Source organism: Babylonia areolata, chromosome 30, assembly GCF_041734735.1.
Source record: "Babylonia areolata isolate BAREFJ2019XMU chromosome 30, ASM4173473v1, whole genome shotgun sequence".
NCBI classification, from domain to species: domain Eukaryota; kingdom Metazoa; phylum Mollusca; class Gastropoda; order Neogastropoda; family Buccinidae; genus Babylonia; species Babylonia areolata.
In genome coordinates, this window is record NC_134905.1 from 17,430,855 (window position 1) to 17,445,629 (window position 14,775).

General features: G+C 39.9%; 1 protein-coding gene across 2 annotated transcripts in view; it reads right to left on the bottom strand.

The window, feature by feature from the left end:
• Positions 1-59: 59 nt before the first annotated feature.
• The window catches only part of LOC143275281 (calpain-5-like), a 50,844-nt gene continuing 36,128 nt past the window's right edge, over positions 60-14,775 (bottom strand). For both annotated transcript variants that reach the window (XM_076579264.1, XM_076579265.1), the window contains exons 11-13: positions 13,336-13,451; positions 11,636-11,778; positions 60-9,766 (exon numbers count right to left, since the gene is read on the bottom strand). In XM_076579264.1, coding sequence (XP_076435379.1) covers positions 9,584-9,766; positions 11,636-11,778; positions 13,336-13,451 — 442 coding nt within the window. In that variant the 3' untranslated portion in view covers positions 60-9,583. The remainder of the gene's footprint in view (positions 9,767-11,635; positions 11,779-13,335; positions 13,452-14,775) is intronic.

Sequence of the window (14,775 nt, forward strand, 5' to 3'; positions counted from 1 at the left end):
AAACCACCAACTACACCATAATACAATAAAATACAAAGAAAAAAAACAAAACAACTGCACAGACTTAAGACTATACTTTATTCATGACACCATGTGAATCAACAGTGTATAACAATTTGGAATATGAAAGGCTTATAAATCAATATGCAATCAATATGGCAGGACAGTATCAGTTTAACAAATATAATATACATATATTGCAGTTCATGTGCAGAGAGAGAGAGAGAGAAGGGTAACAATTGTAACAGAGAGACAGACAGAGAGAGAAAGAGAGAGAGAAAGACAGAAGGGTAACAATTGTAACAGAGAGACAGAGAGAGAGAGAGAGAGACAGGCACACAGAGGATAAGAAATAAACAAAATGTTTTTTTTTTACTTGGGACATGAGATAAGCTGACCTCAAAGATCTGGTTGTAGAAGTCATTAATGGATAATCAGATTAAAAAAAAACCCAAAAAACAAAAAAAAAAACACAAAAAAACCCCAAAAACAACAACAAAATCACAAAATGTAGATTTCATATATTCACACATTCACAAAACACAATTTCATAATATGCATTCTACTGAAATAAATGACAGAAAAAAAAAACCAAGCAACAAATAAGTGTCAGTTATATGAAAACGTGAACAATACTTCATCATTGACATTCACAAAACGCATACTTCATAACATGCATTCTACTGAAATAAATGACAGAGAGAAAAAAAACAAGCAACAAATAAGTGTCAGTTATATGAAAATGTGTACAATACTTCATCACACACATTCACAAAACACAATTTCATAATATGCATTCTACTGAAATAAATGACAGAGAGAGGAAAAAACAAGCAACAAATAAGTGTCAGTTATATGAAAACGTGAACAATACCACTGCCCAACACTTCATCACTGAAATATTTTTTCCGATCTCCCAGGTCAACATATGTGCAGACCTGCTAGTGCCTGAACCCCCTTCGTGTGTATGCGCACGCAGAAGATCAAATACGCACGTTAAAGATCCTGTAATCCATGTCGGTGTTCGGTGGGTTATGGAAACAAGGACATACCCAGCATGCACACCCCCGAAAACGGAGTATGGCTGCCTACATGGCGCGGTAAATAAAAAAAACAAACAAACGGTCATACACGTAAAATGTTGCATGTCTGTCTGAGTGTGTATGTGTGTGCGTCTGAAATCTGATTGAATGACACAGGAAACGAATGATGCGCGCCCAGTGGCAGCCGTCAGTCAGCTCTATCCAGGTAGGCAGCCTGTGGTGCAAATGTCCCCGTGTATGTAAAGCGCTTAGAGCTTGGTCTCTGACCGAGGATAGGCGCTATAGAAGTATCCACATCAATCACTGAAATATCTAAAGCAATGTATGGGAGTGCCGAGGGAGGCAGGGAAAAAGTGTATAAAAGAGATCACTGTGTAAACTACATGTCATTATTTGCGTAAGAAGTAACCCACTATTCTAGAAAGAAAAACAACAACATAATAACAAGAAACGAATCGAAAAAAAAATCATGCTTATTGTCCAGCCAACTACACTGGACCATATCAGGATTGCCAAACCATACAAATGCTCAACCGTGTCAACACGTAACTGTCACATCTACAAAACACACACACACACAAAAAAAACCCAACCCATCAAGACAAACCCACAAAAACTCAGGTCATGACACATTATCCTAACCATTTAACTCCTTAGGCTGTGCTGAGGATGGCAGCCCCCGCTTAATTTATCATTCCCAGATTACAAAAAGATTGTAAAAAAGGAAAGAAAAAAACAACCCACAATACTTCAAAGCCAAACAAAAAATACACAAAAAAGGCCATATAGGCAAATAACACTGCAGAATGGGCAGCTAGTGCCTATCCCAGCGTTTAGATCTCACTACCTAATCGCCAGAGCAAAACAGCACAGATAGTACATCACAGACTGCGGGAAAGAGAAAAAAGTGTCAAGGCTTGCTTGTAAAAAGAAAGAGGAATGGACTGGGAAGGCAGAAAAAGGAGACAACAGTGAAGATAGAAAAAAAGAGGAAATTTCTTGCACAGAATTTCCAGAAGGCGGGTATGCTATTTAAACTGAAAGACCCCCGGCATCGCCATGGGGGGATTTTCAGAAATACCGTAAAGTTCGGTCTATAAGCCGCAACTTTTTACCCCAGCTTCAACCTCTGCGGCTTATACAATGATGCGGCTTATTTGCGGATTTTAACGATCCCGGGAGGGTCACGTTCTCGTCTAATCTTAGCTGCCCTTCAACTCACCAAAATTATGATTTCTGTCCATGAATTTTTGGATGAGCTTCAGGATAGTGTGCTAACTGTTCACGTTTTATAAATCAAATCCGCACACATTAAAGCCTTCAGATCAGCATTCAGTTCTACTCTGCTCAAGCGTACACCCTCATCAGGTACTTCAGAGCTAAACAAAAAAAATACATTAAAAAGGCCATGATATAGGCAAATAACACTGCAGAACGGACAGCCAGTGACCATCCCAGTGTTTATAATTTCACTACCTAATTGCTAGAGCAAAACAGAACAGAGAAAAGTATCAAGGCTTGCTCAAAAAAAGAAAGGGGAATGGACTGGGAAGGCAGAAAAGGAAAGTAAAAGAAGAAAAAAAAAAAGGCAGAAATAGAGCAAAAGAATAGAGGAAATTTCTAGCACAGAATTTCTAGAAAGCGAGAGCGCTGTTTATATTGAAAGACCCCCCGGCACCCCACACAGGAATCATGAAGAAGATACCATGCTATGTGAACACCAGTGCTGACCCACCAGATATTTGAAATCAACCAGATCAAAGTATATATATATGATAGTCAGTCGTGTACGACTATGACCATCAGAACAGCAGAGGAGGCAACTGCTGTTCCGACTACTTGGGCTAGAATTTGATTATAGTGGAGAGTGTCTTGCCCGAGTACATCCCCACTCTCTCTGCCAAGAGGGTTTTAGGACAGTCGGCGTTGGGATGGTTCCCAAAGGCAGCTAGCCTACACGGCTGCAGCACTAAGAGCCAGTGCAATTTTTTCCTCCTAGTTTGAGAGTCATAGTCCTTCACAAAAGACTAATCTGTAATAGTTTCCCATTGACTGGAGAAACCATTGATAATACAGCTCTCACTTTGCTGTTGGCCCAAATGTAAACTTATGTCAATCTGTGATATAAGCCGAGAATACTTGGAAATAAGAAACAGAGAAAGGAAGACAGAAACAGAAACAGGCAGACAAGTAAATGCACAGTTCTGGGAAAACAACAACAACAACAAAAACAACCAAACAAACAAGTGTAATGAACTCACAGGGGATATCCGACAGAAAAACTAAGTATAAAAAAAAAACGTGATTATGAACCACATTAACCACAAACCAAGCAAGTTATGCAGGAATCCGATAATAAGCATGCATACAAACAACAATAGATAAACAATTATGTACATCATGATGTATATCAAGCAAACAAGTGTGCTACAAACACCACACCTCCTTTCAAATGTAAGTTGATTGATCACAAGAGAATAGAACAACAGCCGTTAATATTATAACAATGCATACATCCAAAATATTTCAAACAATGCTACTGCAAGGTAAAGAAATGTACAAGCTAATAAAACCAACCTTTATTGTGGTTGACACACAGCTGTGTAAAAAAAATATACAGTATACATGAATACGACATTATGCCAAAGTAAATATCCATAATCTTTTGCGTAGAGATTATCAACAACTGCAGACGGAACAAGTTATCGACGCAAGTCTCCACGCTGTGGTGCCATGGAAGAATCAGTGAGGCATATCAACTCACTCGGGATGGCAAGTTTTCTCCCTTGCTTTTCCCCACAGACGGCCCATTTGTAAAATTTTGGAAAAAAAATTACAAAAAATACAAAATACAGAGTAAGAAAATGAAACTTTCAGAACTGGTTTGTTATGTGTTGGGCTATTATATATATATATATATATATATATATATATATATATATATATGGAATGTTCTGAGCTGTACACCAACTCAGCCATTTCTTCCAGCGAAAGTCATACAAGGTCTCTGTTCCCTCCCTCCTGGCTTTGGAGACTATGGAGAGGAGGTCGACAAATACAAATACAATATAAATACTATTCCATGGGGGAACGTTTTTGGTTGGGTTTTTTTTTTTTTTTTTTTTTTTTTTTTTTGCTGTGAACAGAAATATTCTTCACCCTTGTATTAACTGGGTGACACTGTACAGTATGACAATCATAAATGCAGCCTAACTGGCTGACCAGGGGTTTATATTTCAAATGAAAGAGTGCTGAAGACGGATCCCAATATGACCAGCATGTCTGAAAGATAAAGACAGAGACACTGACACCGACACCAGCACAATAACTCAAAACACTGAGATGAATGGTTAACAAAGACATCAGGCATCACACTGATTCAAAAGAATTTAGCAGATACATTTAAACAGACAATGACCTCAGGAACTAAACACCACCAACACCACCATGAAGGTTGATTCTGCTATGTCCACTTAGATTATAATCTATATATTCTAATATTAAGAATCTATTATATAATATAATAAATCTAACATCTGATACCAAAACTACACCACAAGACTGACAGACATATCAAAGGTATCAAACATCAGTCACAAAATGACACATTTCTTTGACATTTCCAATACCCCAAAAGGGGTTGAAAGGAAATTAAACCTTAAAATCTTGATTCTTATCATATTGACACAGATATCAGCCAATGTGATTCACATTAAAAGAGACTTGGTACCCACACAAAACAAAGGCAATGCTGGAAGATTATTTACAATATGTGCACAGCACGCAAAGAATTATGAGGAAGGAAAAAGACGTGAATATGATATGCATAATACATAGTTGATATGTTACTACCGAAGACCGTTGCATATAACTGAAGATTATGTACAATATGTGATGTGCACAGCACACAAAGAATTATAAGGAAGGAAAGAGACGTGAATATGATATGCATAATACATAGCTGATATGTCACTACTTACTTCGAAGATTGTTGCATATAACTGGAAGATTATGTACAATATGTGATATGCACAGCACACAAAGAACTATTAGAAAAGAAAGAGATGTAAATATGATATGCATAATACATAGTTGATATGTTACTACCGAAGACTGTTGCATATAACTGCTGATATGTATGGCAAACAGACAACGTCACTGGTGAAGTTATCAAGCATCGCATGATATGTGACAATATGCAGCGGAAAATGTTACTGGGTGTAGTATGTGACAGATAACCTAGCTTTTGGTCAAATTCATGATATACGATACGTGACAGAAACAGCAGAACCAAGTGAAAGATCTTCATAAACAATACGTCAGTATCGGTTTGGGTACAAAAACTTGTTCCTTAAAGCCCCCAGTAACGTGTATATCATCAACAGGTCAGACCATCCTTTGCAGACCCTCCACCCCCCTACCCCCACCCCCCAGCCACCCCCATGACCCTCCCCAGTAAAAAAACAAACAAAAAAACCCCCAAAAAACCAGCATGTGGATGGTGAAAGGATCTTCGGTATTACCAAAAACAGTATTCTCACACAATGGCTTTAAAACTTATCAATGCACGTTTGTCACTAGGGACATTGACCAAAATTTCTTAAGCTATAATTGTCATTTCTTATTGCTACTTTGGTGCCATGTTTTCACACAGTTCAACTGAAAATCTGAAGAAGAACCAATATCACATACTGCTTTGAAAAAAAATAACACGGATGTTTTTAAAAAAAAATTTTTTATTTACCCACCATTCTGATCATTCAAAGAAAGAAAAACACAACCAAACCCAAACATACATTTTTCCCCCCCCATCCATTAGAGCTTCCTCCACCCTCCTGAGAATGCAATGACTTTTTTTTCCCCACCTTTTATTTATTTATTTATTTATTTGTTTTTTTTTAATAAATATTTTATTTGAGTTTAACATTTAATACATACAGACGGACATACAAAACCAACATCTGAAATCAACAATATTTGCCACTGTGCACCACCTAAACTGCAAATCAGGAAAACGACACAACACTGTCTTCATATCGAGAAAAAACAAACAAAAAAGTCACATGCACTGTTAAAAACAAGTAAGTAAATGAAAGGAAAAAAATAAATAAATAAAAGAACAAACGATACGTTACATTCGTGGTTGGCTTTACTCCTCCTCGTTGCCTTCAATCATTTTTATGTATGGGCACCATTTTCTAGAAAATGCTATGGACATCATTTCCATCGATTGTATATATTTTTCAGTTTTATATATGTTTCTTAGGTCTGTTAGGAAGTACTTTATACATGGTTTGAGAGAATGCAGTGACTTGATCAAATATTCGTAATTTTGCATCCAAATTTATATTTATATTCGAGAGCTTTGGCCAAAGGAATGATTCAGCGCTTGTAGCTTTTAGAGGCGTTTGATTGGCTAAGAGCAGACCAGGCTTTTCACTGGCAGCTGTGCGAAATTTGGCCAAGCAGAGCAAACCGATAGGCCTAGTTTTTGCATCAGTTTGACATGGTACAGTATATAACACCAAATTTATATTTATATTCATAAATTTACATTCAGAATGAAATGGTGCGTAACAAAAAAAAAAACGCAGCAGTTCAGCAGTCGAGGGATTAACCCTTTCAAGCCCTCAAGGTCTTCTGCCTTTACAGCTGTCCCAGCCTTCACTTCCCCAGGAATTATCGGATAAATCATAAGTCAAGTCCATCATAAATTAATTTATCACTTACTGGCTAAGAACAGACTGGGCTTTTCACTGTTAGCTGCATGAAATTTGGCCAAGCAGAGCAAACCGATAGGCCTAGTTTTTGCGTCAGTTTGACATGGTACAGTATATAACACCAAATTTATATTTATATTTATGAATTTACATTCAGAATATAATGGTGCATAATAACAATAAAAAAAAAAAACGCAGCAGTTCAGCAGTCGAGGGATTAACCCTTTCAAGCCCTCAAGGTCTTCTGCCTGTGAAGCTGTCCCAGCCTTCACTTTCCCAGGAATTATCGGATAAATTAGAAGTCAAGTCCATCATAAATTAATTTATCACTTACTGCACAGTAAACCGTTGACGTTTTTACCATAATGATGCGAAAAACTGCGTAAAAAAACGTTAATCGTTCAATTTTTGGTGCGAAACTTCACGTGCCAGTGAGGAGGAAGTTCAAATTATTTCCCTTACCTAGCAGTTTAAATTATAATATGGAGTGGATAATCAAGTGGAGTGATGGCCTAGAGGTAACGCGTTCGCCTAGGAAGCGAGAGAATCTGAGCACGCTGGTTTGAATCACGGCTCAGATGCCGATATTTTCTCCCCCTCCACTAGACCTTGAGTGGTGGTCTGGACGCTAGTCATTCGGATGAGACAATAAACCGAGGTCCTGTGTGCAGCATGCACTTAGCGCACGTAAAAGAACCCACGGCAACAAAAGGGTTGTTCCTGGCAAAATTCTGTAGAAAAATCCACTCTGATAGGGAAAACAAATAAAACTGCACGCAGGAAAAAAATACGAAAAAATAATGGGTGGTGCTGTAGTGTAGCGACGCGCTCTCCCTGGGGAGAGCAGCCCGAATTTGACACAGAGAAATCTGTTGTGATAAAAAGAAATACAAAATACAAAAAATACAAACAAACACAAACACACACAAAAAATCCCCAACAACTCCTTTGACCAAGTGCGGAAAAATCACAGCAAAAACTGATGGATAAACAGCCGATTTGGAACACGCAGAGGAATAATCACAACAACAAGCTTCGTAAAAATTAGTCACAAAACACAACAGTAAAATCTTTGGAAGAAAAATGAATAAATATTGCATAAGAAATGTAAGTGCAGTCACTTGAAAGAGACTATCCAAAAAAACCCCCAAAAAACCCAACAACAAAACAAATCAAAACAAAAAAATCATGAAAATTATTTGACATTATGTGAATGACCAGAAAAAAAAAATCACAACCACAATCAGCAATTCATAATTATGCAGCCTGTATGACCATATTTTCTCTTCTAGTCTTTCCCTATACATAGATCTCAAGGCATCAAAATGAGCAGATGTGGATTCACACACACACACACACACAAACCTGACTAATATATTCACACCTTAACAACGCATGTTATATCATAAATAATGGTTAATAAATAATCTATACTGATTTTAAAAGAACATTTAAAAATAAAATCTTACATATGACATCTTTAATTAGCTGCACTCTCAAAAATGACTGCAATAACTGATTTTTTATTTTCACAAATTAACCCTTTAACAACCGCAGTCGGCGAATGGAGCAACTGTTCAGAAACCAGAAATCTGTATCCTTCTCTCATGCTTCTTTTTTTTTCCCCTTTTCTTTCTTTTTTTTGTTAGTTTTGAAAAACACTTACAAAATAGTTCTCCTCCTTTTTTTTTGTAATTTCTAAAATGGGGTAGGGGTAGGGTTCTGGAGCCAGTTGCATTGCTTGGTTCAAACGTTTCGACAGTTGACCAAACTACACCAATGGTCACTTCCATACTACACACAGTTAACTCTCTCCATACGAACGGCGAAAGAGACGATGTTAACAGCGTTTCGCCCCAATTACCATCATCAAAATATTGCAAGCGGAAGGCTCTTATACTGAAGAGGTGAATGTTGACAAAGAATACCACAATTCTGACGACGGAAGCTAAAGGTTGGGTCATTGAGACACCCACTGGACATCCGAGGGGTCTGTGTAGAGGAGAAGAGAGGACTGGCCGTACTTAGTGAGTTAATAGCGGGTTATGACCATACCAGGCTCTTCCGTCCGAGCAATGCAACTGGTTTCTGGAACAAAAGGTGGTTCTGCTTTGCATCTGTTTCATTTTTTATTTATTTATTTTTTTACCAAGCACACATGTTTCCAAGGCATACAACATTAAACTCTGCATTTAAAAGGGTATAATAAAAGGGACTGGTTTGTTTCATGCCTGCAATATTCTTCTATAAACTCCTCCTGTCTGAAGAAGGGCACTTAAAGAATGGCAACACTGGAGTGACTTACACTTCTTTTTTTTTTCTAAACTAAATATTCATGTCTCAAAAACTGTGTTAAGAGAGGTAGCAACACCAGACTCATTATTTACACTAAAAAAACACACCGAAAAAACAAAAACCCACTTAATATTTTTACATTGGGTCATGTCTCAAGAACTGTGTTTGAAGAGGTAGCAACACAGGACTTGTGAACAAGGTTGTTTTTTTCCCCCAACAATATTCAAAAGTTTGTGTCTCGTGTATTTCTGTATTTCCATAAAAACAAGGAACATACCCAACAGTGTCATGGAGGCAAAGTACCATGAATGGCATGGGTCTATTTTGGCACAAGTTACAAACCTTTTTTTTTTTTTTGCCAAGACCCAGGCTTTGACATGCAACTGACAAGACCTGGAGAAATCTGGTGAACAGTTCTGTTGTGCGGCACCCAGATGACTCTTCACAGAATTGAGGAAGAAGAAGAGGAGGAGGAGAAAAAAACCAAAAAAAAACAACAACCCCAAAACACACACACTCTCCTCCTCAGACCACTGTGAGATGCCGGGACTGTGTAACTTGGAGGACCAGCTTGCCAGGCCTGTTGGCAGCGACGTCCTTCTTGCGACCCGAGAGGCTGACCTCAAACGTCTGGTTGTAGAAGTCGTCCGTGGACATGAACACGTGCTTGCCCAAGTACGTGTCTCGTATCACGTTGCTGTTCCATATCTGCAGTTTGGGGATAGTAACAGTAACGGTAATTATAGCAAAATAACAGTCAGAGCAAAAGCAAGAAGAAGAAAAACTATCTGCCGTTTGGGGATAGTAACAGTAATGGTAATCATAGCAAAATAACAGTCAGAGCAAAAGCAAGAAGAAGAAAAACTATCTGCAGTTTGGGGATAGTAACAGTCATGGTAACCATAGCAAAATAACAGTCAGAGCAAAAACAAGAAGGAGAAAAACTATCTGCAGTTTGGGGATAGTAACAGTCATGGTAACCATAGCAAAATAACAGTCAGAGCAAAAACAATAAGAAAAAAAACTATCTGCCATTTGGGGATAGTAACAGTCATGATAATCATAGCAAAATAACAGGAAGAGCAAAAACAAAAAGGAGAAAAACTATCTGCCGTTTGGGGATAGCTACAGTCATGGTAATCATAGCAAAATAACAGTCAGAGCAAAAACAAGAAGAAAAAAAACTATCTGCCGTTTGGGGATAGTAACAGTCATGGTAACCATAGCAAAATAACAGTCAGAGCAAAAACAAGAAGAAAAACAACTATCTGCCGTTTGGGGATAATAACAGTCACGATAATCATAGCAAAATAACAGTCAGAGCAAAAACAAGAAGGAGAAAAACTATCTGCCGTTTGGGGACAGTAACAGTCATGGTAATCACTGCAAAATAAGTCAGAGCAAAAACAAGAAGAAAAACAACTATCTGCCGTTTGGGGATAATAACAGTCACGATAATCATAGCAAAATAACAGTCAGAGCAAAAACAAGAAGGAGAAAAACTATCTGCCGTTTGGGGATAGCACCAGTCAAGGTAATCACTGCAAAATAAGTCAGAGCAAAAACAAGAAGAAAAAAAAAACTATCTGCCGTTTGGGGATAGCACCAGTCATGGTAACCATAGCAAAATAACAGTCAGAGCAAAAACAATAAGAAAAAAAACTATCTGCAGTTTGGGGATAGTAACAGTCATGGTAACAATAGCAAAATGACAGTCAGAGCAAAAGCAAGAAGAAGAACAACTATCTGCCGTTTGGGGATAATAACAGTCACGATAATCATAGCAAAATAACAGTCAGAGCAAAAACAAGAAGGAGAAAAACTATCTGCCGTTTGGGGATAGCACCAGTCAAGGTAATCATAGCAAAATAACAGTCAGAGCAAAAACAAGGAGAAAAAAAAAAAATTACAAGAAGAAAATGTCAGTAATACTGATGGGTGCTGTGACTGAATGGTTACAGCGCTGGGTTCGTGACTGAGTTTCCGGAGTTCCATGTCTGGTTTTCATGTTCCTGGTGGGTTAACTCACTCGGGACAGCAAGTTTTCAATCTGAGGGTCCCGGGTTCAAATCTCGGTGGCGCCTGGTGGGTAAAGGGTGGAGATTTTTCCGCTCTCCCAGGTCAACGTATGTGCAGACCTGTCCGTGCCTGAACCCCCTTCGTGGGTATATGCACGCAGAAGATCAAATACGCATGTTAAAGATCCTGTAATCCGTGTCAGCGTTCGGTGGGTTATGGAAACAAGAACATACCCAGCATGCACACCCCTGAAAGTGGAGTATGGCTGCCTACATGGCAGGGTAAATAAACAAAACGGTCATACATGTAAAATGTTAAATGTTACATGTTTGAGTGTGTAGATGTGCGTGCCTGACATCTGACTGAATGACACAGGAAACGAATGATGAGCGCCCAATGACAGCCGTCAGTCGGCTCTACCCAGGTAGGCAGCCTGTTGTGTAAATGACTCCGTGTTTGTAAAGCGCTTGGAGCTCGGTCTCTGACCGAGGATAGGCGCTATACAAGTATCTATATCAATCAATCAGTCAAAAAGTAATAACCGGCAGCATCCTTCACCTGTATTTTAACGGGGCACTTGACAGGGCGTTTACGGTAGAAGACGGCCGAGTCTCCCCACTCAGGGTTGACGGTGTTGTTGACCACGTGTGTGGTCACCCTCTCCCCCTCACAGGACACCACGCAGTATGGATCTGCACCCTCTGCGTCATTCAAACATCCTACATATATAAATATATATATTGTGGCCCAACACTCGGCTTACATCACAGATTGACATAAGTTTTACATTTGGGCCAACAGCAAAGTGAGAGCTGTATTATCAACGGTTTCTCCAGTCAACAGGAAATCATTTACAGCTTAGTCTTTTGTGAAGGACTATGACTCTTAAACTAGGAGGCAAAATTGCACTGGCTCTTTGTGCTGCAGCCTTGTGGGCTAGTTGGCCTTTGGGAACCATCCCAACGCCTACTGTCCTAAAGCCCTCTTGGCCGAGAGAGTGGGGGTGTAACTTGGGCAAGACACTCTCCACTATAATCAAATTCTAGCCCAAATAGTCGGAACAGCAGTTGCCTCCTCTGCTGTTCTGATGGTCATAGTCAGACACGACTGACTATCACACACACACACACACACACACACACACACATATATATATATATATATATATATATATATATATATATCGTTGTTTTTGTTCATTTTCCTTGTTCAGTAATCACTAGATTATCCATCTAAAATTCTTTGAAAATACACTAAGACTATGATCATTCAAAAGGTGTGTCTGTTCAATTTCTTTTCTTTGTGAGCAATTATGCACACACACACACACATACATGCACATACACAGACACAGAGGCACGCACACACACATACACACACACATGCAAGCACACATACATGCAGACGCACAAATACACACACATATTTAGTCACACACACACACACACACATACAAACACACCATTAAATTACAACGTTAAACATCCATTCTACACTGCACTGCATTTTGTCAGAGGGTCATGTATAATAACGGGCAAGACACTCTCCACTGTACTCAAAATTCCAGCCCAGAAAGTCAGCACAGCAGTTGTCTCCTCTGCTGTTCCAATGGTCACAGTCGGACATGACTCACGATACACACACGTCCTGTCACTTACACATCAAAGTCAGACACGACTGACTGTACACACATGTCCTATCACTTACGTGTCAAAGTCAGACACGAATGACGACACACACGCCAATTACTTGCGCGTCATAAACACGACCATCGATACACACATGTCCTATCACTTACGTGTCAAAGTCAGACACGACTGACGACACACACGCCCAATCACTTGCGCATCATAAACACGACCATCGACACACATGTCCTATCACTTACATGTCAAAATCAGACAGGACTGACGACACACACGTCCAATCACTTGCGCGTCATGAACACGACCATCGATACACACATGTCCTATCACTTATGTGTCAAAGTCAGACACGACTGATGACACACACGTCCAATCACTTGCGCGTCATGAACACGACCATCGATTCACATATGTCCTATCACTTACGTGTCAAAGTCAGACACGACTGACGACACACACGTCCAATCACTTGCGCGTCATAAACACGACCATCGATACACACATGTCCTATCACTTACGTGTCATAGTCGGACATGACTGACTACACACACATGCCCAATCACATTCCAAAGTCGGACACAACAGACGACACACACACGTCCTGTCACTTACGTGAGTCTTGTTTCTCCAGTCCTGCGGCCCGGATGACCTTGACCTGGGTCACCATGGACGGTTTTTTCCCACAGCACTTCCACCAGGGTCTCCTGGGAGCCTCTTCCGTCAGTTCCCTGTGGGAGGGGAGGTAATCATTTCATCAGTCAGTTCCCTGTGGGAGGGGAGGTAATCATTTTATTCCCTGTGGGAGGGGAGGTAATCATTTCATCTGTCAGTTCCCTGTGGGAGGGAAGGTAATCATTTCATCAGTCTATTCCCTGTGGGAGGGGAGGTAATCATTTCATCTGTCAGTTCCCTGCGGCAGGGGAGGTAATCATTTCATCAGCCAGTTCCCTGTGGGAGGGGAGGTAATGAGCTTGGTTGAGAGTGTATCATTACATCAGTCAGTTCCCTATGAGAACAGTTAGTCATTCGGATGAGACGATAAACCGAGGTCCTGTGTGCAGCATGCACTTAGCGTGCATAAAAGAACCCACGGCAGCAAAAGGGCCATCCCTGGCAAAATTCAGTAGAAAAATCCACTTTGATAGGAAAAACAAATGCAACTGCACACAGGAAAAAATACAAAAAAAGAAATGGGTGGCGCTGTAGTGTAGCGACGCGCTCTCCCTGGGGAGAGCAGCCTGAATTTCACACAGAGAAACATGTTGTCACAAAAAAAAAGTAATGCAATAATACAGTACAATACAATAGATGGTGATTGCTGTGAGGCAGTTGAACACTCTGCCTGACGTGGATGATGTATCAGCAGTGTGTGTGTGTGTGTGTGTGTGTGTGTGTGTGTGTGTGTGTGTGTGTGTGTGTGAATGCTGTCCCTCCAGGTGTGTGAGCTGGACATCATCTTCAACTTTGAGAAGGCCTACTTCATGCTGGACGAGTTCACGCTGGGCGGGGAGGTGCAGGACAGCAGCAAGAAAAACGTGCTGCGTGCCATCAACGCTCAGGACCAGATGCAGGAGGTAGGACTGATAGTGATAATGGCGATGGTAATAAAGGAAATTTTCTATCTAAAATTATGTTTAAATAACATACTTAACTGTGACCCAACTAGTGCAGACTCCAGCAGGGGTCTGACATTCCTGTCCTGTGCAAACTACTATCCGCCTATGCGGAGAAAACGAAAGTACTATGGCCGATAACCTCCCGGAAGTAGGTAACCTCCCCTTTGTCCCACTGGCTAGCGCCCTCTTTTTTCCAGCAGCCATCTTGATTCCTGTTCCTGTGCTCTTCATACAGCTAAGTTTTTTTCCCGTATTTTCTGTCTGTCTGTCGATTCTCTGGCGTTCTTGTTTTCTGTCAAATTTTGTCTTCAACCAGGTCACATAATTATATAGTTCGACTGGGAGATCGGGCTAAAATTAAGGCACGATCGCGTACATTTATGTCATACAATACAATATAGGAGGGGAAGTAATGTGCCTTGTGTAAAGTTAGTCA